This window comes from Tasmannia lanceolata, unplaced genomic scaffold (assembly GCF_043159265.1).
Source record: "Tasmannia lanceolata isolate RefF3 unplaced genomic scaffold, GAP_Taslan_0.1 ptg000013l, whole genome shotgun sequence".
Classification (NCBI taxonomy): domain Eukaryota; kingdom Viridiplantae; phylum Streptophyta; class Magnoliopsida; order Canellales; family Winteraceae; genus Tasmannia; species Tasmannia lanceolata.
This window is the reverse complement of record NW_027518690.1, coordinates 21,982,785-22,008,687: the sequence shown is the minus strand read 5'-3', so window position 1 is coordinate 22,008,687 and position 25,903 is coordinate 21,982,785. Positions and strand designations below refer to the sequence as shown.

The 25,903-nt window shown below is 37.5% G+C and overlaps 1 protein-coding gene and 1 long non-coding RNA gene across 2 annotated transcripts; both read left to right on the top strand.

The window, feature by feature from the left end:
* Nucleotides 1-3,304: 3,304 nt before the first annotated feature.
* Nucleotides 3,305-4,527, top strand: LOC143890902 (uncharacterized). The gene is made up of 3 exons (XR_013255274.1): nucleotides 3,305-3,486; nucleotides 3,733-3,833; nucleotides 3,914-4,527. It is a non-coding gene; the product is annotated as an uncharacterized LOC143890902 (long non-coding RNA).
* A 3,057-nt stretch (nucleotides 4,528-7,584) lies between these two features.
* On the top strand, nucleotides 7,585-9,203 carry LOC143891077 (putative glutathione S-transferase). The gene is made up of 2 exons (XM_077395727.1): nucleotides 7,585-7,788; nucleotides 8,701-9,203. The coding sequence occupies exons 1-2, from the start codon at nucleotides 7,585-7,587 to the stop codon at nucleotides 9,043-9,045; spliced, it is 549 nt and encodes a 182-aa protein (XP_077251842.1). The 3' UTR covers nucleotides 9,046-9,203.
* Nucleotides 9,204-25,903: the final 16,700 nt, after the last annotated feature.

Here is a 25,903-nt window from a genome sequence, read left to right as displayed (position 1 = left end):
TAGCTTAGGTGCACCGAACTACGTCGACTCTGATCCGAGTGAGGCTTGGGTACGTAGGCAGCTTGGATGTTTGATGGCATACCAACCGCGAGTCGGCTCCACAACAAATTGTGGGGTTTTGTATATTAATTTTCTTGTAAATTCTTAATTAAATCACTTAGGATTTTCCATGAAATTAGAATTTTAGGAAAACTTTCACTTAGATTGAATCCAGACAAATTAAGAAATCAAGATACACATTTAGGATTCATATTGAAATTAGATTTTAGGATGCATGTCACTTAGTTCGCACATTAACAGAGAGTTGAATGAGCCATTTAAAATAAATTTAAAAGAGTTAGCTTTTGGAATCGAAGACCGATTATCGGGCAGGAATGGTGCATGTGGTGGATAACTCCCCATACCTTCCATTCTCGTAACCAGGTAGCGAGTCTAGATTTCTGGTTAATTTCGGGTCCTAGATCCCACATTTAGGTGGCGACTCTGTCAGTCTCTTTTGTGTGGAATTCGGATTTTCTTAGTGATCCCAAGTTCACATAAAAGATGAATTAAAATCAATAATAAAAATGTACACGCCAATCGCGTGGGTACGAGAGACCATGAGAGAGTGTGGCGGCTCGCGCCCCACCCCTCTCGCGGGATCGGGTCCCACAGAGTCAAAAACTCTTGAAAATTTAAAAAACATCTAAAAACCAAAAATCTCAAAAATCTTGAGTCATTAGGAGTAGTTAGGAAATCTTTTTCGAACTACGTTGGCTTGATCCTCTTCCACGAGGTACGTAGTGCGGCTTGGGATTCATATCCCAAGTCCAACCAAACCTTTAAAAATAAACATTTCAAAACCTTCAAAAAAATACAAAAATTCTTCAAAACCTTTTCAAAAAGATCTTCCCCTAGAGTTAGGAGTCTGTCCTAGATATTTAGGGTGTTTTAGAGTTAGGAGGCTGTCCTGATTTGTTTGATATGGTGTGTCCTGTCGTGTGAGTGTCCCTAGAGTTAGGAGGCCTCGAGTCGATCGGTTAGACACTTAGTTGAACCGATGGCTAGACTAGGAAGCATATAGTCAGCCCATGGTTTTCATTAGATTGCAGAGCCTAGTTACACATAGGATGTAGGGCCCACCTGCATTAGCTTAAGGCTAACCAACTTGCATTAGTTAGGGCATATAGAGAGTCCTAAAAATTACAATTCACTTGAATTTAAGCAATCGTACAAAAAACTTTAAAAATCAGCCGAGTCTAGTTGATCGAGTCTAGGATAGCGGTTCTAGATGGTTAGGCATTGTAGTTTAGAATAGGTTATCGAACTACGTTGACTCCGATTCTTCCCGAGGTCGGGATACGTAGAGTAGCTGGGATGGACGGCCATCTTGGTCCGAGTCAAGTCGCATTAGAGTTTTATGATTCATTTTGTCCAGTCATGTATAAAATTGAATTGTGTTGTGTGTTTTGCTGTGTTTTCTTACTTTCATGTACGGATCCTATACCTTTAGCTGTAGCATGCATGTGTTTGCACACCAGAACTCAGACACCAATTAGGTATGACACTCATAACCTAGCTATTATTAGGCGACACTTCTTTCATTTCTTTTAGGTGTGCTTATTATTCATCTCCGAGACATGCATGATTAGATAGACGTCTTCTCGGAGATATTCGTTCCCATTTCATATGACTTTCACCCAAAACTCTTGAAAATTATTAAGTAAATGGCATGAGAGACCATGTGTTTTCACTTGGGCGGATGAGGTGCTCTTTGGACCTTCCGAATTCGTAACCAGGCACGAACCTTATTCCTTTATCTCTGGTTATCCGCGGCAACAGAGCATAGTATGGGATCCTTGGCCCACTTCCTTGTATGTCGACTCTTCTTTGTTTAAGGTACGCCTCGAATCTGGGCTAGTCCCCGAATCGAGAGGTATCTCACCTTTGTATCGCCACTCATGCTGTGAGGGGCACCATTCTTTCGAGAGTTCCTTGGTAGAGCTCTCCATTCACGTGGATGATCCATAGAGACTTCATAGCGTGGGGCCCGTCCTCCGCCCCTCTCTCGGATCGGGGTCCACAACAACATATTTTGTGATGATTTTTATGTTGGGTACTTTCCACCGAGTATGCGCCGTAACTTAGTGAGGGAATTTATGTAACTAAAACAAGATGGGGGATCGGTTGAGGAGTATGAGCTCGACTTTGACAGGTTGTCTCGGTTCTCCCATACTTTAATAACAGATGAAAATGCTAAAATGGTTCGGTTTGAGGATGAATTAGAGCCCTATATTCAGATAAGCTTGGTTTCAGTGAAGTCCACTAGCTATGATGAGTTGGTGGATAGAGCAAAGAATGTAGAAATAGTATCAAAAAAATAATCAAGTCGCAGGATGGGGAGACCAGAAGAAGAAGGGCTCCAAGACTTTGGCTCTTTTAGAGGAGAGAGTTCTAAGGGATCGATAAGATTACAGCCTTATGAGAGACCACAAAATTTTTCAGGGCCAAATGGTTTGCAATGGCATCAGCCAGGCCAGGAGATTCAGAGTGGGGTCATGCCTCAGTTTAGACATTGGTGTTTGGTGTAGTGCTTGTGGGGGATTGCATAGGACAGAAAAGTGTACGTGGACCTCGGGCGCGTGTTTCAAATGTGGTGAGCAGGCCCACAGGATAGCTGAGTGTCCTCTGATGGAGTCAGGACTTCAATCAGTTCAAGGATTTCAAACGACCAAGCTAGTTCAGAGAGCTCCGCCAGTTCCGAGTCAGAGGACCCGACCAATGCAGAGTTAGAAGAGCCAACCAGTTCAGCCTCATAGATACCAGGTAGCGCCGAGTCACTCAATCCAGGCATCTACAACGCAACAGCAGACTAGTGGTAGACCACTTCCAGAGGGCCGATTGTTTATAATACTCAGCAGGATGTGTCGGCATTTGGGGTAGTGGCTAGGTATTTTTAACAGTGGTAATTGAGCTTGTCTATATTTGCTTTATATAGTTTAGTATTAATATCTGTAGTCTTAGGTTTTGGATTGTGTGTATATGTATTGATTGATGAATAGGGTTTGTATGTATCGATATGATAGAGTGAGTGAAAATAGAGAGATGTAGAAAGAAATATCCTTTTGTTATTAGTTCAGGTAGAAATAGCTTGTTTAGGTTAAATTTTGAGGATGGAATTTTTATAAGGGGGGAAGATTATAATTACCCAACATCTGGTCCCACACGTGTCATTCACCAAGAGTAAGTGAAAGACGCGTGGGTTAGGTCAGTGGGGGGTAAAACCCTTTCCGATTAAAAAAACACACTGAAAAAAATAGAAAACTCAGAGCAGAGATGAAAGAAAGAAAGAGAGAAAGGAAGAGAGAGAAAGAGAGAGAGGAAGAGAGAGATAGGAAGAGAGAGAGAGAGAGGAAGAGAGAGAAAGAAAGAGAGGATGAGGGAAAGGAAGAACATGAAAAGGGCATTGCCGAGGAGTAATTTCTCGCCCGAAAAATCCATTTTAGGGTAAGAATAGTTTAGGAATTTTATTTGCATTAGTTTCTTTGATTTTAATATAGACCAATGATTTTAGAAAATTGGGGGGATTTCTCTTGTTTCCACGGCACTACAATTTCCCAAGGCCCTTGTGGGTTTTTTTTTGGAATCTTCTCGTCACTATGATTCCTTTCTTTCTAAGTTGAGTCTGTGAATGCATTGATGTGTTTATTTGAAAGTAATATGGGTTATGTTTTTGTTTTGTTTGGGGTGTAGTTGAGCGTGACCGATCACAGAAAGGGAAGGGGAAGGCCGTGGCAGATAAGTGATAAAGTGCACCTTTTGCACGTTCTGTGTGTGCATATCATATTAAGACGGTAAAAACTTGCATTATCTTTAGCAAGATTTAATAAATTGTTTCTATTAGTAATAATAAACTATTTTTATGCATTACTAGGTGTATCTTTAATTGCACGACGTCAGTATTTGTAAATACCGCTCGTGGTTTGGCTCATGATGGATGGTACATGTTTGTAGGCCCGCCAATGGGATAAAAATTCGTTGGCCCTCTTAAGTCAGTGGAGGAAAAATAATTGACCCTGTCGACTTGTATCAGATATCAGACTACGAGGATGCAGTGTTTGTTGACGACCATGCCTATCACATGAACATATGTTCATATTTTTCCCAATTCCGATAGAATGATTAGTACTTTGATATTCTGATAGCAAAGTATTTGAGTTTGCACATCATGTGATATATACCCAGTAAATTGTAGTTTATGATTTGATTATCGGATTCGTTCTTATTTTACAAAACCGCACAGACCATGTTAAAGTTGTGCTATATTGCTTACCGACTCTCGAGAGGATATGTGGTTAATAAATTTTTTTCAGACAATGAGACTGATCGTGGTGAGGGATCCACCCAGGACTTGCGGGATTTTCTAGATTAGTATATATGAGAGTATTTGTATTGGTAGAGGAGTGTTATATATACTAAAGGGAGAAAGGTTTGTAAATAAGAATTTTGGTGATTGTTATATATAATGCTTTAGAAGTTTCAGTTGCTCTGAATACTACCCAAGTAAATTGTGAAAATATCCTTGGTGTTATATGAATGTTTTGTAAGAAAGTCTTGCGTGCCTGTGAGGTTTTATTTTGCAAGTACGCAGTGCCTGTCGTGACTTCGATTCGAGGGCGTGATAGAAAAACACCATAAAAAAGGAAAACTGGCTCTAACACGGGAAGAACCATTCCATTGTGAAGCAAAAAATATAAGGAAAGCAAGATTCAACATACGCCAGGGATTTCAAAAGCATACCTAGCTGAAACATACAAAGCAACCTTCTTCATTGATTACTTGCTAGAAGCATAGATAGAGAATGGTTGATCTAACGCTAAGATGGGAAAATAAAGCTCAAACAAAGAGGGACAAAAATCTCAGAAGAAATAAACAGGTACTAGTTTTAAGAGCTAAGAAATCTTCCATAATGATTAGGGTTGGCATAAGTCTCTTTGCTTTTGCCTTCGATAGAGTTTCTTTCAAAAAGGGAGCCTAGACGGTCCAATGGAAATCCGAATCCGAACTATAGGGTCTAAACAATGGTAAGATCCATGGACGTATTTCAGATTCCTATGTAGGATCAGAAATTATTTTCAAGACCCAGAACTAACAAAAACCCGGAGGACAGTCACAAATCAAAGATTGAAATTCTTTTGCTCTTTGATAGCTGCGGTGAATCTGGATCACCTAATTTCCGCATTATGCCCTTCCAGTTCCAGGGGTTAAAGACCTTATTATGGTACCCCATAATACCTAATTAGGGTATGATAAGATAATGTTGGTAACAAAGGAATTCGAATCTTATTAGAAAGGAATTCCTGCATATTCCTTTCTTTTCTAGAAACCACTTTTTCATTTCTTTTCTTGGTGTCTATGTGGTACAAAAATAGAGATCTATTCCCTTATTTCCTTTGAAAAAACAAAAATGATCTTGGAGATTGTGCAATGCTTACTCTCAAACTCTTCATTTACACGGTAGTGATATTCTTTATTTCTCTCACGGCAGCTAGCAGGGCAGGCATTGCTTGGTTCCTGAATGGGTTTGCTTCAAGTGAGTGTGCGCCCTCCATAAGCTATAAGGGCGAGTTACGTGATAGGGGCGAATTCTTGCATCGTTTCATAAAACCGGTTAACAATTCAACATTTACACCGCACTACTAATGTGGATTAGTCATATGAAGGATAGGCAAGGCATCCAGGACTATTAGCTGGAACGCTAGTTCCTCCCCCCATTCAATACTATTCAAATCTCTCTAGGTTTAACAACTAGGTTGAACAATCAATCTTTAATCTACAGGCGCAGGAGATTCATTCGGGGTCTCAGCTAGCTGCAATGTATATCTCTTCCTGGTTAGACATCTACCCCGACTGGGAGCAGAGGGAAGGCTTATTCAGGTGAGTGATCCTCCCTAGTATTCATTACAGAGCAAAGAAGAGGGGGCATCTGTCTCCGGAGGGGACTCATTCAAGGTTGGACGAAAAGAGGACTGTCTTTTCCTCCCGATCTACTTTAGGGACATCAAAGATCTATTACGTACTTGCCAAGTTTTGAAATATCTGGTTCGAAAGGACCAGGAGATCAATTCATGACCTCTAAATGATAGTTGGGCAGGGGGACGGGTGTTTTAAGGCGTCTTTAAGAGGTGTGGTCTGATAGGTGTGATAGATGCTTTAAGACGTGTTGAAGGTCATAATCTATATTGGATTCCCAAATTTGTTAATAGAGGGTCGAACACAAGGAATCGAAGAATTACAGATCAATGTACAAAAAGGGTTTCGTTCTATGAACTGTAGACTTAACATTGCTATCACAAGAGTTGCAAAAGCACCCTAGATGGTTAGAGTCTAGTAGCCGAAAGCATCACTAGCTTACACTCTAACCCGAGTAGCATGGGGCACGGGTCAGTCCCAGTGTGGCTGATCATCCTTTCGGACCAGCTACTGATCATCGCCGCCTTGGTAAGCTATTGCCTCACCAACTAGCTAATCATAAGCGAGTCCCTCCTCTGTCGGATTCCTCCTTTTGCTCCCCAGCCTACGAGGTATTAGCAGTCATTTCCAGTTGTTGTTCCCCTCCCAAGGGCAGGTTCTTACTCGTTACTCACCCGTCCACCACCTAAATCCGCTTTTATTATCCTATCTTATGCAAGAAATTGAGAAGTCATATATCCGCCACTTTTGATTACCTGGGACACGCAGCAGACTGCAGAGGGAGTAATGTACTTCACTTCTGCTGGGTGTCCCAGGTAATCAAAAGGGGCGGATATATCACTTCCCAAGAAAATTTAAAGATTTTATATGGTGTAAGCACTTATAGTCCATTACTTTTAAAAAAGTGTTGTACGGACCACACTATAGGATGATCCAAACTGTACATGTGATGGGCCACAATGTAAATAGGTTGTGCTCAAAAAATCATTTCCAGATCACCCTCCGATCTATAGAGGAACTACATATTATGGAAACCTCTATAGATCGGAGGGCTAGGATCATCCTATGGAAATTATTTTTGAGACACAACCTATTTACATTGTGGCCCATCACAGGGACGGTTTGGATCATCCTATAGTGTGGTCCGTACAACATTTTTTGAAAAATACGGGACTATAAGGGCTTACACCGTATAAAAAGGGCCCAGTTCATAGGATGATCCAGACCACTTTTTGTGGAAATTGGAAGATTTGTTTTATTCGTTAAATTCATCGGAGGAGGTGGATGTTCTCTCCTGCAAAAGTAAGCCGTGAAATTGCCTGGCAAATCCTAGCTTCTCTCAGAAAGATACAAACTGTTCATTTGATCAATGTTTTAAGTTACTAGATTTCCAGTGGCCCACTGGTTCAACGGATTGGAATGATATATACATAGGATATGGCAACTTGGCAAGGGACCTAGAGCCATATTTCTTTTCTTTTACTAAAAAAAATGCTTGAGTTTACACGTTACCTAAGTTTTTCTTCGAGGCTCCGTATCTAAAACAAATTGTCAGCTTAAAATGGGCATAAAATTTGTTTTCTGACCATTTTACCGCATCTAAAGAAACAAGGCCTAGAAAATTTTGTTATAATGCCTGCTATGCCCAAACATGATTCATGCAAAAGACACGGAAATTGTACGCCCCCTATTCTTTTGCATGGCGGAAAACCCATCATTGAATCCGCCATAATTCTCGAATACATCGACGAAACATGGAAGGAGAATCCCATATTGCCAGAAGATCCTTACCAGAAGGCCATGGCTCGTTTCTTGGCTAAACTCGCAGAAGAGAAGGTGACTTTATTATGACCCAGATTTTGAAATTTTCAATTGGTGAAACAAAGATTTTTGCTTGATTTCTTTTCAGCGTTTGATCAAACTTTGAATGACTAGATTACACATTTGATTTAAATCACACCCGTCTAATGTTAGATTTTGAAATTTTAAGTGCTAAAACAAGAATTGTGGTTGGTTTCTTTTGAGCATTTGATTCAGACAGCTAGATTACCAATTAGATTTAAATCAAACCTGTTTAGATTTTGAAATTTTGAGTGCTAAAACAAGATTTGTGATTAGTTTCTTTTCATCATTCTATCAAGTTTTGAATGACTAGATTACGCATTGGATTTAAATCATACCCATCTAATAATCAAAATTGTTTTGGATTTGAAATTTTGAGTTCTTAACCAAGATCTTTGCTTGAATTTTTTTAGCAGTCGATCGAGTTCTGAACAACTAGATTACCCATTGGAATTAAATCACACCCATCTAATGTTCTAAGCTGTTTTAGATTTTGAAATTTCGAGTGCTAAAATAAGACCTTTGCATGGTTTCTTTTCAGCAATTGATCAAAACTATTTTAGATTACCCATTGGATTTAAAACATAGGCATGTAATGATCAAAATTGTTTTAGATTTTTAAATTTTGAGTGCTAAACCAAGATTTTTGCTAGATTTTTTTTATATCATTTGATCAAGTTTTGAATGATTAGATTACCCTGGATTTAAATCAAACCCATCTAATGATCATTACTGCAATGTTGTTGTGTTACGTGCTTAGATGGGTCCCACTTAGCTAGGTAGAATAAATCAGTTTAAATTTTATGAAATTATCTCTCTTGTTGTTGGTATGGATAAGACTCTAAGCGATTAGGGTTACATCTTCTATAATCTTATTATTGTAATGTTGTTTTGCTTTTGTGCTAGTGCCTGGCTGCTATTTGGCAAGCTTGTTGCTCAGAAAAAGAAAAGGAGAAGGCCCCTGAATCATCAGCAGAAGCCATGAAAGCCCTTGAGGAGGAGATCGAAGGGAAGAAGTTCTTTGGAGGAGACAGTGTTGGATATTTAGACTTGAGGTTAGGTTGGATTTGCCATTGGTTAGATGTGTTTGAAGAAGTATCTGGAATTAAAGTGATGGATTCTCAGAAGTATCCTTCTCTTACTGCATGGAGTGAAAACTTTCAACAACTTCCCATGGTGAAAGAGTACCTTCCTCCTCATGATAAGATGGTACCCTATTTCCACGAATTGGCTATTATTAGGCGCTTCTAAGTCTCTCCATCGAGATTGAAACAAGATTTGGAGAGTAATTTGTACTGCTAATGAAGCCTAATTAATCTCTTAATAATCTCTATGTATTGAAGCCTAATTAATCTCTAAATAATCTCTATGTATTGAAGCCTAATTAATGCGTTAGTAATCTCTACGTATTGGAACATTGTCTTTGTTATTGTGAACATGGACGGGGGATGGGGGCGGGGGGGATGGTGGTTTTATAAAAACTAGTAATAGTGCACGTGCAACGTTGCACGTGTGACTACTGATGATAGGATAACATAAGTAGTTTTAGACATTAAAAAGACATATATGTACTAATCCTATCTACCAAACAAGTATAGAGAACTGGTTCTTCTTGTTAAATCCAAATACATCAAATGATGCTTTTATGATGGCGTTCATGAGCAAGTTAGAATTAAATTCTCCACAAAGAAGACCAATCCTTGCAAATGTGCCATTTGAATTCGAAGTACTTGTGATTTACCATAGAATGAAGGACCAACTAATTCTGTCAACTGCCCTAAGCCACGCCACTTAGTAAAATGCACCATATTCTCATTTTTCAACAGAACATTGCCGAGGCAAAATCTACTGTTGTAAGAGAATGAGATATGGATGTTCAAGAGACCCTCATAGTCAGTGGAAAGAACATACTTATTCCATCGAGCATCTTGTAACAACTTCATTCCATAGACAAAATACATGTTTTCAATTATCTTATCGACTAAGATGTGACTCATAACAAAAGCCACTCAAGGGCAACTACACTGCAAGTCTGTAACAGACGAATTACCAAAGATCCGTGATTAACAGCCGAACATGCACTACATGATTTAAAAAATAATTTTTCTCGAAAAGACACAAATTTATTGCAAACTAAAGCTGGGGTACATCAAGGTGAAAAGCTGCCCCCCAAAGGCTACTAACATTAGCCCATTGAATCCTTGAAAAAATTCTACTCCCGCCTTCTCTGCACCTTCTTTTGCCAATTCATCTGCTATATCATTAGTTGATCACCCCATATGTTGAATGTGAGGTAAATAAAATAGAACTCTGCATAAAGCATAAACTCTCTGAAATTTGGCTTGTTCATTGTTTGTGTGTTCTATGAAAATAGGAAATGGATATTTTGAAAATGCGAAAAAGATAATTGGTGATATTACCTGGCTATATAGAAGTATATATGCTCCCAAAGAGAAGCTCCTCTAGGTCTACTTTCATGACCCGAGAAAAGTAATTAGTGAGCCCAAGAAAACAAAGCAGCTAAAAGTAAAATATAGCTGATAAGTTTCTTAAAATCAATTACTTTACCGTCAGTATTCCTGTACTAATTCCCACAAATGTCAATGGTACAACGTATGTAATGGCCAAAAAGAGAAGCATTCAACATGTCCACATGAACAGCAATTGTATAAAGCTTGTATAGATGGGTACCATCTCCTGCTTCGTTCATGTACTTACAAAGGTCCAAAATCTAGGGAAATGTTAGTACCTTGTTCATTGAAAAATAAGAGGCCCGTAAGCAAAACCTTGAGAACAAAAATTATATGTGAAAGACGGTTCCAGTTAGAATATGGAATCTCTTAAGAGTAGATGCTAACATATACGAAATTTCAAAATTACATAAAAGAGAAAAATCTCATTTAAGGTCCAATTACTAAGAAAGCTACAGTACCACGTTTGAGGCCCAATGACCAATAAAGGAACCATGGCCAATGTGTAGGGCTCCCCAATGGTATTAAGGCTACCGTGATCCACATGGAAGGCCCAATATATATCAATGAACACAAACCTATATCATGTGAATCAAACTTGATAGCAACATCACTCAATTTTCCTGTGGCCCTGTTGGCTTTGGGTTTTGACAACCAATTGTGAGCCCAAAACTTATTATTGGACTCAAAATTACCACTTCACTCCAATAATCAATTTTGGACATACAAGTGGTTCTGAAAATAAAAACAAACAGGGAACTAAGGTATGCTATTTTGGTTTTTATGTGATAAAGATTCATTGGAATACCATTAAAAAAAAGATTCATTGGAAAGGCATGTTATCAAGGAGTGCAAGAAGGGATAAAATGTCTATTTGGTTTTTAGGTTTCTTCTAAAATTAATGGGCAATACATTAGTTAGAGCTGAATTGATAAGTAATATTCCAATAATTAGTTAGAGCTTTTCAATTTTGAGACAAACATTAAATCTGAACTCTCATTAGTAGTTTGCCTTCTTACAATTGGTTAGAGGCTTCTTAAATATGCAAGATAGAATCCTAAATTTGGTGGGGATATCACAACGTAATCAAGATTATTAATAAGTGTACATCAGCGAAGAAAAAGAATGATTAAGAAAAGCCACATTCAAAATCAACTTTGTGTTTGTCTAAACAAGCCCGACACAAATTACACTACAAAAAATAAACATATAAGAATATCAACTGTACACAAATTACGCTACAAAAAATAACAATATAGAATATCTACTGTACACAATTACGCTACAAAAAATAACCATATAAGAATCTATTGTAGGGATCATAATTAGCAACTGTAAAAAATGGTAAGGTACCTACTACTGTGCTATATATTTGACAATATTTTATTAGAACTTGTATAGAAAGATCTAGTGAAGCAAAAACAGCTGCAGCATGCCGAAATAATCAAGTATGACTATAGGATTTAAGCAAAGGATAAATCCTATGGTCATACTCAAAACGTACTAAGGATTTGTTTTGAGCGATCAAATATGTTCTTAAATCCTATGGTCATATTTTACGAATTGAATCTTCATTTCGAAACATGAAATAATATAATATTGAACTTTTACCTTCCCAATGGATGCACCCATCATCAACAAAGCTCTGAAGGATCCCGGAGGACCCGGACAATACATCAAAATAAAATACAAGAACTAAACAATCAAAATAAACAAAACAGAAGGCCATAAATGAGAATTGAAAACAAAGGAAAAAGACTCAGATCAAATTATGCTTCAAAATTGTTTAAAAGAAGGAAAAAAAGTATGATACAATAAAAAGTTAAAAACCCACAAAATTTCATCAAAATCATGCCAAATAATGTCAAAATCAATCAAAAGCAATCGAAGCAATTAGAAAAAGAAAGAAAGAAAGAGAAGTAAACAAACCCAAAGATAATTCCTGTCGGGAAGCCAATCAATGCATACTGGTAATCTTCATCTATAAACAAAACCCACTAATCTCCAATCACAGGGATTATGGATAAGAAAGGAGGAACATAATTTCACTTTGATAAGAAAGGAGGAACATAGAGTTTCACTTTGGCTTCATTGCATTAAGGATTGGCCTTATAAGTAGTACTTTCGAAGTAACCCCTCTTTCTATCAATCCATGCATTATTGAGGACATTAACGACTCCATCTTCCTTGCACGTGTAGGTAGCTGTCATGTTAATGCAGCTTTTTGGTCTGAAACCTCGAAGGAAATGAAGCAATCTCATACCGACGACCCATATACTAATTTTTATGCAATTACATTGTATCATCATCTGTTACAAAAGATACTAAAATGCTGCATTTCTTCCAGGCATTTCCATTACACTCCAAGATGCCAATGTCATCATCCATGTGACATGCCGATACCATATCAATAAAGATACAGATGCAAGTGGTAAGCTCATTCGTTGGACTGTAATTTCATTCCACAAACTCAATAAAGATACAGATCAAGGGTCAAACCAGCTGACGATTTTTTCAAACTTCAGGCTTTAAGAGTAGTAGTATAGATGATCGACACGTGTTGTTTCTTTTAAGGGGCATTTACTGTCCAAAATACCCTCACAGGAAAGGATTTACAGGTAAAGCATTTTGAGTAGGCAGCGGGACACAAAAGATATTTTAGTCAACGATACACTTTTATCAACACACTTAGTCTGATACATGGCATCGTTCTAAACCTCATAAAGAAAAATCTTAATTCTCATAAAGAAACACACTTAACTCATAAAGAAATCAACTATGTAAATACTTTACTTTATATCTAATAATTGTAATGGGGCGTAAAGTACAGTTATGTTGTTTAATATACACCTTTTAGCATCATCGTCCAATAATCATGTGCATTGTGTTGACCTACTGACTGCTTGGTCAATCTGCTGCCACATATTCATTCAGTCCAAAGATATCAAGTTCCAGAGAAACAGGCGAGTAGAGGGCCCGTCCCTTTCAAATTCTGATTAGAAAACCCCTTGAATCTACATATTAGATGGGGAAATGTCACTTTTAGCTTTGAGTACCGACTTGGAAAATAAGACATTTTTTGAACTACAATCCGAGAAAATTATACTGGCAGTCATTTTACTTCTAATAAGCACATCATATGAAAAATTAAACAATGGAAATTTCAAAATTAATGGGTTTTCCAGACAACCAGAAATACAGATTACCAACATCCAAGTCTACATAAATTACCCTAGTAAGAAATAAACAACCCCATGTAATGCACTGGAGCAATAACCAAGCAAATTTTTTTATTGAGGATACTTCTTCATGCTGGTTTTCCAAGTAGATTTTCAGTTCCAACAAAAAAAATAGTTCTTATACTATAGATCGTACTCCTTGTCATATTTTCCCACTAGGAGCTTCCACTCAAGCCGAAAGTGATAGCTGCCATAATCCCAACATGAGCTTTCCCAGCAAATGCAATTTAAATATATAATACATCATCTCACTCTGTTAGAAACATGAATATAAAAATCCATCTTACTGAAAGATAACAAAAATCGTTTAAATCATTACTTCATAAACAGTGTAATTATAGTCACTATAAATAAGAGTAACCCATTTTTATAAACTAAAAAAAAAACTCATAGAAATATCAAAGACCAAAGAAAAAAATCCTAAAAATCCATATAATACTCTAAACAAGGTCCATTAAAATGATATTTATGAAGTATTTGAAGCATATGTGGTACACTTACAGCTACGAGTGGGCCTACAAACATGTAAATTATATCATAGAGGACCTCATTATCCTGCATCGTTCACTCATTGGCCTTCTCTACCAGCTGATGAACACAGAGTGTCAATGTATGGCTCAACCACTGTAACAGAAATCAGCCAAACCGTTAAAGAAACAAATCAAACCATAAAACATATATATCTAAACGAAAACCCTAAGTCCCTAACTACATAAGGAAAAAAAACCATATATAAATATGAAGGGTTTTATGTTGTCTGGCATGAGAAATTAGCAATGTTGTTTAATTGATTTGAGAGGGATGAACACCGACCTGCACCACTGGAACAAAAAAAATTGTGAAGTATCAAAAGAATAGGAAAAAATGATCTAAGATGGCCCAACCTGCTTTGAGTCACAGGAGCTAATGAAGACTCTCTACCATCCATCTCCTCAAGTCCCCATCTCAAATCATATAAAAACTTACCACCCATGAAAAAACAAGAGAAAAAGTTCAGAAACCCTTCAAGACATCCAAAACCCCAGAAAAATTTCTCTACCTGCCAATAAGAAACCAAAAAAAACTGAGATTTCAGAACACAATTTTCATAATACAAAGCAAAATTACCTGAAAATAGGCGAAGAACAAACAAACCCTAATCAACTATGTGAGAAACAGAGGAACAGATGCAAAAGAAAATTCTCTCTCTCTCTCTCTCTCTCTCTCTCTCTCTCTCTCTCTCTGACAACGATGATTTTTCAGTCCTTTCGTTTGGCGTAAGCTTGCCGCTGCTCTAGGGGAAAACGATTTTGACGATGTGGGGTTCGATTTCGATCGACAGGTGGTGACTGACTGAAAATGAGCAACAAGTGTGCTTCTTCTTCACGGGTAATTTGGCAGTTAGATGGACAGGTGTATGCTGAAGGAGAACCGATCAATACATGTATCTCTCTTCATGGGGGGGTAATTCAAGTGATGAAAAGACGAAAATGGGCATAGGTAGCGGATGCATGGGATGATTTTTGTGATTGAACTGGGAAATCTAGGGCAATGAGAATTAGACGTGGCAGGATACAGTAGGAATTATATAGAAAGTTGGTTGACGAAAATACATGGGTTTAGGCTTTTAGAATAGTAAGGATTACTAAATTAATATAAAGTAAACAAAAAATCAAAAGTTGACATAAATTTCAATTCAAATTGCTTTTAATTAAAAAAAAATCATTCACATTTATTTCTCGACCCCATTTAGTGATGAAAACACTCATTTTTTTTTGTGTACTGTAATAATCAACTGGGGCTTATATGTTATGATTTTTTTATAAAAAAAATAAAAAAAATTGGAATATGGTAATAGGATTCATGGATAGAACAAGGGGAAATTTTATACTGTGTTCGGTTAAAGTCCAGTATTTTTCAAAAAGTGCAATGGGCCCACTTCATAAGATGATTCAATCTATTTATTTGTTGGATTTGGCCACAATGTAAATAGGTTGTACCCCGTAAATCATCTCCATAGGATGATCCTAACCCTCAGATTTATAAAAAGTTTCATGTGTGCAGTCCCTCTACAAATCAGAGGGTTAGGGCCATCCTATGGAGATGATTTATAGGTACAACTTATTGAGGTTGTGGCCCAACAAAAGAACGGTTTGGATCATCCTATGAAGTAGGCCCAACTTACTTTTTAAAAAAATAATGGACTTTACTCCCTCCCACACACCATAAAAAATGGATGTAGTTATACACTTATTTTTCTCCCTTTAAATATTTGTCTCCCCTTCCTTCCTACTCCAAATGTACCTTGCATTTGGACCCTAGAGGCCTAAACATATTAGGTGTTGAAATTTAGAATGAACGGTAGAGATGCAGATCTTAAATGCTTTAAAAATGCCACAAAAAATGAAGATCTTAAATGCTTTAAAAATGCCATAATTTTCTAAGAAAATGAGAGATTAGTAGAGATATCTTAGGAGAGATATCTTAGAAGAGATAAACTTGTAAGGAAATCATTTCCAAAACAGGATTTCGTTTGGATATTAAAGATAGACAGACTTTTCCGCAAAATCCTAGCGAGGGCGGGCAAGATTTCATTTGGAAATTAATGATTTCGAGATTAAAGAGAGGTGGACATTTTGTTAAAATCCAAGGGGGCGGGCAGTATTTCGGTTGGAAATTATAGTGGCAAAAAAATTTCGGAAAATTCCAGGAACTGCGAGACCCCCCCTGGCTCCGTCTCTGATTGCGAAGTTGCAGTTTCTTACTTATAAGTTATGCCCTCTCTCTCTCTCTCTCTCTCTCTCTACAGAATAGATAGATATATGAGAAATATGTGGGATGGAATTTGCTATGCAATTTTGGGTAAAGCCATTTCATGGCTCACTTTTGCGGTAGAGAACAGCCACATGGGCAGATTTTTTCTTATTCATTTAATTCATATGAGGTGGTTGTTCTCTCCTGCAAAAGTGAGCTGTAAAATGGCTTCGCTAGGCAATTTTATAGAAAGCCATTTTGCAGCTCACTTTCACAGGAGAGAACCACTACCTCGGATGAATCGAATGAATAAGACAAAATCTGCTAAAAGGAGTGCCCATATGGCAGTTCCATCATGCAAAAGTGAGTCGCGAAATGGTTTTCCGTGAAATTGCCTAGCAAATATATAGGCGGAAAGCCATTTCATGTTTTTGCGTGAGAGAACAGTCCATTTTAGCAGTTTTTGTCATATTCATTATTTCATCTGAGGTGGCTGTTCTCTCCAAAAGTAAGCCACGAATGGCTTTAAGTGAAATTGCCAAGCAAATCCCATTTATCTAATACAATAAGCTGGGATGAAAAGAGGAGAGTTTTTTCCATTTTTTTGAAAATCACACGAGAATTACATGTCACATTTTTTGACTTTTTTTAACAAATGCACCCATTCAACTCATATAATTTCAATCCTACACCCCCCCCCCCCCCGTCCCTTTATGCTTTTAACAAAGGCACCCATTAAATCATATAATTTCAATCCTACCCCCGCCCCCTTTATGCTTTTAACAAAGGCACCCATTAAATCATATAATTTCAATCTTACCCCCCTCATTTATGGTTTTTTAATCTCTCAGGTGTCCCCTCTACACATGCAGCTTCTGTGTATAGCTTATACACTGTATTTTTGTGTATAGAAAGGAATTCGATAATTTAATGCTCCATTCAACTCATATAATTTCAATCTTACCCCCCTCATTTATGGTTTTTTAATCTCTCTGGAACTCACGTGTCCCCTCTACACATGCAGCTTCTGTGTATAGCTTATACACTGTATTTCTGTGTGACGTGTAATTCTCATGTGATTTCCAAAAAAATGGAAAAAACTCTCTTATTTTCATCCCAGCTTATTGTATTAGATTTCTATTATCACCAACGAGATTAGAAAAAGTAGCTTTTTTTTTATATATTTTTTTGCTAATACGACGACTGCTCATATCAAAATCTCTATAGTTTGAAGAGTTGGGATCATATTAGGGAGATAATTTTTTCGGCGAGGCCTGTATGGTGGGTCGCAACAAATGAACGGTTTGGATCTTTGAATAAAGTGACCTCATGCAATAATTTTTTTAAAATGCACTATTTATGGTGTGCACTTTCTTCAAAGATCTCAAGTGTTCATAATTGGGTCCAGCTAAGGATTCATGATCAATTAGAGAAGGCAGGGAGTACTGGCTGTGAGAGAATGGGTGGGGCCCACCTTGAAAAAGGCAGCACCCTTGATATTTGATCCAACAGCAGCCCCTTAAACCGATGAGCAGTTTTACAAGGCTTATTAGGTGGGATTAGGGGTGGCAATGGTTTGATTTCGGTTCGGTTCGACCCCCAAACTGAATCGAACCTAAATTTGAATCGGTTTGGTTTTACCGAACTGAAACCGAACCGGTTCCGCCAATTTTTATATCTACTAGATTTTTTAATGAACACTTAGCTCTTTTTAAAAATAACTTACTTTTGGTTCAAGTAACATAATTGTCTCCTATTAATTCTCTTCATGTGAAACATGCCTCTATTAATTAGGTTATTAATTTTAACGATAAACAAATCGTCTAGGAGAGAAAATCACTCTCAAATTTTTTTTAGAGACACACTCCTATTAATTAGCTTTTGAAATTCCTATTAATTCAAAATCACTCTCAATTTTTTTTTGAGAGACACCCCTATTGATTAGCTTAGTGTGAAAACGGCTCCTATTAATTAGCTTTTTCTAAAAATAAGCTATAAAGCATTCTTTGTACTTTTTTAATAAAAAATCTATAGGGTGATCTTAACCATCCGATTGAAGATGAATTATGGAAACATCTATAGATTGGAGGGCTAAGATCAGCCTATGGAAATGATTTTTGGGGCACAACCTATTGATGTTGTGTTCCATCACATGGACGGTTTGGATAAACCTATGACGTGGTCCATACAGTTCTTTGTCGGCTCGTGCATCGTACGAGTTTTTTACTAGTATAATATAACATATACGAGATTGATATCCCATTTCCATAGTTTGATAATGGCACTAATCATTTTGTTTTATGCTTTTATGATTAGTGGCTTAGAGCTTTTTGGAAATTTTAATAGCCTTCGACAGCTTCGTTAAAAAGTGTAAAATGAAGAAAGTAGAGCTCTTATTAAAAAAGTGGATCCCGTCTTTTGCCGACACCTCCCATTTTTTCCGGCGTCAATTCTTCTTTTTCTTCTTCCTCGCTACCTTTTTCTTCCTCTTATTTTTCCTATTATTCTTCATCTTCTTCCAAGTTGCAGCGGTGATCACCGCTAGTGCAAGAGATAAAAAATAGGAAAAATTGGTGAAGAAGAGTGCAAAATGGTCTTTTGGATCGTACGGCCCTGATTGGATGCAAATAGTTGAAACCACCAGCCAACCAATAAATTTGACTCCAAATGCATTTATTTTGTATTTCACCCTTAGTATAATAGATCACATTGATAAGTATAAACCTTTGTTTTATTTTTATTTTTATTATGGTGTGTTTGTTATGTCTCATTTTCTCTCTTTGCATCATCTCGTGTATGCATTGTGCTTGCCCATGGAGTGTGTTGTTTTTCAAATGCTAGAGAAGTGAACATTTGTCTGTTATATAAGCATAAAAGAACATTGTGTGTCTGGAAATAATATCCATGCATATTCTATTTTACTAGAAATTGTTATATATTTTAATTGGGGAAGTGATATATTCGCCCCTTTTGATTACTTGGGACACCTAGCAGCAGTGTATGTGGCAATCAGCCCCATTGAATCCTTCTGACGTGAAGTACATCAGCCCCTCTGCTTTCATTGGTACACGACTGCTAGGATGTCCCAAGTAATCAGAAGGGGCGGATAAATCACTTCCCTTTAATTGTTGTTAGAAAAGTTAAAAATAGAGAATGGATTTTCATTGTTCATTGTTGAGAAAATCAGCCCGGCAAATCCGATCCGATCATGCACAAAATAACAGAAAAATCCCCTCATGTATTTTTTCATTCATCAATAAAATGTAAGATGCTAGCCCGGGCCTAGATAAATTCCGGGTTAAAAAAATTAACGAAAAAGATAAAAGTAAACACAAACAAAAGATGAACACCAAGATTTACGTGGTTCGACAAGATGCGTACATCTACAGGTAAGAACACGATCTTCCACTATGAGATCAACAATATACAAGGATTACAATGGATTAAAACCAAAACCCACAAACCCTCAACCCTTTCCTTGACTTCTCAACCAAGACCGTACACAAAGAGTAACCAGAGAAGAAACCCGAGAAAAACCCAAGAGAAAACTCGAGAAGAAACCCCAAGGAAGAAAAACCCTTCCTCTTTCTTCCTCTCTCCCTCTCTCCCTCTTTCATTCTCTCTCTTCTCTTTCTCTTTCTCTCACCCAAGCCCAAAAGCCCTCTTGCCGACCACAATAGCCTTTTATACATTGGGTTTTCCAAAAAAAAAACCCAAACCGAGTCTCTTTCAGATTTTAGCTTTGCTTCCCATGTGTGGACCCCGATCCGGGAGAGACTTGGGGGACGAGCCCCCAACGGCCTCTTGGATCATCCACGTGTGAAGGAGAACTCTACCAAGGAACTCTCGAAATGGATGCCACCCTCATAGCATAGCATGAGTGGGGATAAAATGAGGAGATACCTCTTGATCCGGAGCCAGGGCTCGAAACCAAGACGTACTTAAAATAACTAACTCAGAGTTGCCATCCATGGATAGGCCATGGAACCCAAAAAACAAATCCTTTGTGCAATGGATAACCAAAAATATATATATGGGCTCGTGCCTGATTAAGAATGGAGAAGGTCCGAAGAGCACCCTCAATTCGTCCGAGTGTAAGCACTTGGTCTCTTATGCCATTTATTATTAACCTTGAAGAGTTTTGGGCGAAAATTATGTGAAATGGGAACAAATATCCCCGAGTGGACGTCTACCTAAACATGCATGTCTCAGAGATGAATAATAAGCACACACAAAAGAAATGAAATAAGTGTTACCTAAGAGTAACTAGGTTATGAGTGTCATGCCTAATTGGTATCTAAGTTATGATGAACAAACACATGCATGATTGAAATTCCAAGGGTGGTCCCGAATTGGCAACTAATGAGGAGGTAAAAAATTAGGTTGCTAACAAGTTTTAACCTTTCTAAAAACTCAAACCCAATTTTTAAGTTTAAGAGATCAAGATGAAATTCAAGCACACAAGTTAAATCTAAAGGTGCAATGCAAATGTAAAGCAAGAGATTAAGAGAGAGTGCACCCGAGATTTAAAGTGGTTCGGTCCTCCAAACGCGAGGCCTACTCCACTCCACCAACCAAACCCGTTGATGGCTTCACTATTTGATCTTTTTAACTTCGGCGAAGATCGGTGCCAATTATAATTCTGAATGCTTTAACCTTGGTGGCAATCTACACCACGGAGAGTGGGCTCCGCTTCTCCGAACACTCGCCCAATATAATGTTCTTGAATAAGAAGGAAAGAAAACAAAAAATTCCTCACAAGGGTTTACAACAAACTTTGTAGAAGATGTACAATTTGAGCCTAATGATCCAAATCCTAATCTTAGAGGATGAGAGGCATAAACAAGCTTTGATTCACTCTTGGGATATTCAAGTAGAGTTTAAGAGTGTTAGGATTGATGATTGGGAAGTAGAGAATACCCATATATATAGGAAAACCCAAGATGACCGTTTGAGGGGCATTGTCGTAAATCTGGCAAAGTTCTCAACGGTCAAAATTCTTCTCGTTGTAGTTGTTTCGGAGTTCTGAGAAAATTTCTCGGAGTTCCGAGAATTGATCTCGGAGTTCTGAGAATTGATCTCGGAGTTCCGGGAATACAAACAGAAGTTGGAATTTTTCTACTGGACCAAATCTCGGAGCTCCGAGGATTTCTCGAAGTTCCGAGCTCAGAGCTCCGAGAATTCTCTCGGAGTTCCGAGAAGCCTATCAGCAGTAGATTTTCAATTCTGTTTCTGGGCTTCCAACTTTACACCAAGTTGGGATTGTAAATGAGGGTTCCAAAGTGTTGGAACACCACAAGGACAATCACATAAACATTTAGGGTGTGATTATTTACTTTATTTAAGCCTCTTAAAATCTAAATTAGGATTGGATCTTATACAATCTAAATAGACTTCGATCTTCAATGCGATTCTTCAAGTCTTCAAATTGTCTTGGATCTCCGATGACTTTGGCCTTCCGAATGTGGTCAAATGAGTGCTTCTTGGCCTCAATCCAAGCAATCTTGACTTTAAGCAATTATGATATACAACTTAGACAATCAAACACATTAGTGATCTTAAATCACTTGTGTATTGGAATCATCAAAATAAGATAGGAATTGCCAAGGTGGGAACCATTGGGCTTACAATCTCCCCCTTTTTGATGATGACAAGCACAAGAGATTTTCCAATAAAAACATGCATAATTTTCTTACACTAGATTTCTCTTCCCCTTTGGCATCTATCAAAAAGATGGGGTAAAAGAAAAATTAAAGGGATAAAATCTACATTTTAAGCTCTCCCTTTTTCAAGGAAAAAGACAAACAATGAACTCCCCCTATTTGGAAAATAAATTCAATACAAGAGGGGATTTTAAACTTCAAAGATAAAGATATACAAATAATTAAGCAATAAGCCCCTAATCTAAGCACATATGAAGAGAATCATATAGGGGCTTTGGGAACCCAAGATTTCTTGGTTCCACCACAATCCCTAATTTTAGATGCACATTGGAATTGGTAATGACCATTTATTCCACAATAATGGCATCTAACATGAGGGTTAGATAGACTAGTCCTATCATAAAAGGCATGATTAGGTCTATGACTAGTCTTTTTCAAGATTATGTTAATGATTTTATTACCATTTAAAAATCCATGGAGACATAATCTTAACCTTTCATTTTCATTATGAAAATAGGTTATTTGATTTAGAAAATCATTAATTTCATCTTCATAAGATTTGAAAGAGCTTGCCACATTTTGTAATTGGCAAGATTTCTCATCCAAAATACCCTTAAGGGTTTCAATCTCAAGTTTAAAATTTTCAATTTTTACTTTTGCTTGAGATATGGAAGAAGAAGATTCATTTCTCAAAACATCAAGTTCATTTTCTAATTTGGAAATAGATTTCTTTTGAACTTTATTTTTTGAAATTTGAGAATGCAAGGTTAAACATAATTCATCATAAGATATTTTTTCACCATCACTACTTGATGAACGACAAGAGGGGTTAGAATTTACCTCTTCTTCATGGGTGAATGCCATGAGGCAAAGATCATCTTTTTTATCTTCCCCTTCGCTTGAACTTTTGCCCGAGGTGCTAGTAGCATCTCAACCGGCGGCAAGAGCTTTGTTCTTCTTCCAATCCTTTTTTCCCTTGTACTTTGAGGAAGATGACTTGAGAAGAGGACAATCCGGTCTTTTGTGTCCAATCTTCTTGCAATTGAAGCATCTTAAAGCTCCCTCAACTTCACTTTCTTCTTTCTTCTTCTTTTTATCCTTTTTATGCTTCTTTCTCCATAAGCTTTTAAATTTTCTTAACGCTTCTTTCTCATCGCTATCCGCATCACTTGATGATGAGTCCGTCTTGGAGGCCTTTAGAGCTAGATAACGATTTTCTCTTTCTTTCTCTTTTGGCTTCTTCTCCTCTTGTCGGCTAGTGAGGAGCATCTCATGGGTGATGAGAGATCCTACAAGCTCCTCCATAGTTAGAGTCTTGAGATCTTTTGATTCTTGGATGGCGGTGACTTTTGGGTTCCAATAAGGAGGAAGTGACCTAAGCAACTTACTCACAAGCTCATCAGTAGGATAAGATTTACCAAGATTTGCTAATTCATTAGATATTTTAGAAAATCGGGTATACATTTCGGAAATACTTTCATTTTGACCCATTCTAAACATTTCATATTTGCTCTTTAACAAGTTTATTTTGGAATCCTTAACTTGTGATGTTCCCTCATGGGTAACGGCAAGTGTATCACAAATAAGCTTGCGGAATAAAAAAGAGCTACTCTATTGAACTCCTCCGTTGATAAGGTGCAAAACAAAGAGTTTATAGCTTTGTAATTTAAATTTGCATGCCTTTTATCTTCAACATTCCATTCTTCAAATGGCTTGGAAGGCAAAATGTATCCATTTTCAACAATATGCCAAAGTTCCACATCTATCGAAAGAAGATAGATGCGCATCCTTGTCTTCCAATGTCCATAGTTGGACCCATTAAAGAAAGGAGGTCTAGTTGTGGAATGGCCTTCCGGAAGTCCGGTTCCATTTATATTTGCCATTTCACAAATAGAAAGTTGCCAAAGATCTTATGATCTTTCTCTTGCTTGAAATTTTAAAGAAAATTTACCAAAGATTTTAAGAAAAGAAAATCTTTTAAGAGCCTAAGCTCTGATACCAAGCGAAATTCCAAGGGTGGTCCCTAATTGGCAACTAATGAGGAGGTAAAAAATTAGGTTGCTAACAAGTTTTAACCTTTCTAAAAACTCAAACCCAATTTTTAAGTTTAAGAGATCAAGATGAAATTCAAGCACACAAGTTAAATCTAAAGGTGCAATGCAAATGTAAAGCAAGAGATTAAGATAGAGTGGTGGTTCGGTCCTCCAAACGCGAGGCCTACTCCACTCTACCAACCAAACCCGTTGATGGCTTCACTATTTGATCTTCTTAACTTCGGCGAAGATCGGTGCCGATTACAATTCCGAATGCTTTAACCTTGGTGGCAATCTACACCACGGAGAGTGGGCTCTGTTTCTCCGAACACTCGCCCAATACAATGTTCTTGAATAAGAAGGAAAGAAAACAAAAAATGCCTCACAAGGGTTTACAACAAACTTTGTAGAAGACGTACAATTTGAGCCTAATGATCCAAATCCTAATCTTAGAGGATGAGAGGCATAAACAAGCTTTGATTCGCTCTTGGGATATTCAAGTAGAGTTTAAGAGTGCTAGGATTGATGATTGGGAAGTAGAGAATACCCATATATATAGGAAAACCCAATATGACCATTTGAGGGGCATTGTTGTAAATCTGGCAAAGTTTCCAACGGTCAAAATTCTTCCCGTTATAGTTGTCTCGGAGTTCCGAGAAATTTTCTCGGAGTTCCGAGAATTGATCTCGGAGTTCTGAGAATTGATCTCGGAGTTCCGGGAATACAAACAGAAGTTGGAATTTTTCTACTAGACCAAATCTCGGAGCTCCGAGCTCGGAGCGAATTCTCGGAGCTCCGAGAAGCCTATCAGCAGCAGATTTTCAATTCTGTTTCTGGGCTTCCAACTTTACACCAAGTTGGGATTGTAAATGAGGGTTCCAAAGTGTTGGAACACCACAAGGACAATCACATAAACATTTAGGGTGTGTGATTATTTACTTTGTTTAAGCCTCTTAAAATCTAAATTAGGATTGGATCTTATACAATCTAAATAGACTTCGATCTTCAATGCGATTCTTCAAGTCTTCAAATTGTCTTGGATCTCCGATGACTTTGGCCTTCCGAATGTGGTCGAATGAGTGCTTCTTGGCCTCAATCTAAGCAATCTTGACTTTAAGCAATTATGATCTACAACTTAAACAATCAAACACATTAGTGATCTTAAATCACTTGTGTATTGGAATCATCAAAATAAGATGGGAATTGCCAAGGTGGGAACCATTGGGCTTACAATGATACAGATAAAGGTATAAGGTCTATACAAGATATAACAAGTACGATAAGCTAGAAAGATAAATGAGCTACAGCTAAGCAAACGATCAGGGTAAATAAGCAGGTAAATGCTACTGCACATGTGAGTAAGTAAAGAAATGATCACGCACTATTATAATCCTATGCAATAAATCATAATCAATATACAAACATAAGCCCTGAAGTGCTACCAACAGACCCTAAGACTCTAATGCTTAAGCCCGAGTCTTTAGATGATCTGATGTTCATCCAAAGAAGCCTACGTGTCCCCGCCTCTACGAGAATCAAGGCAACGTAGTTCTTCGCACTTATGCTAAACTATAATGCCTAAGACATCTAGACCTCTATCCTGGACTCAACCTAAAAGATCAGACTAGTTATTAAAGCTTATTGCACGATTATTTATGTTTAAGTGGATTGTGATTTTAAAACCTCCTATATGCCTTAACTAAATGTAATTTTTTTATCATGGATTAATGCAGGTGATTCCTAAATCATATGTGCACTAGGCCATGTGTCCTAAGGAAAATAATAGAATTGCTAACCCATCCTAGACCTAGTCATCAGTCGGCGAAAAGTATCGCCAACTGACCGAACGGAGGCTTAACAAACTCCTAACTCTAACACCAACACAAACAAAACACACAACACATCAAAGACAAACTCCTAACTCTAGAACTCTCTATCTATAACAAACTCTTAACTCTAGAGGAAGATCT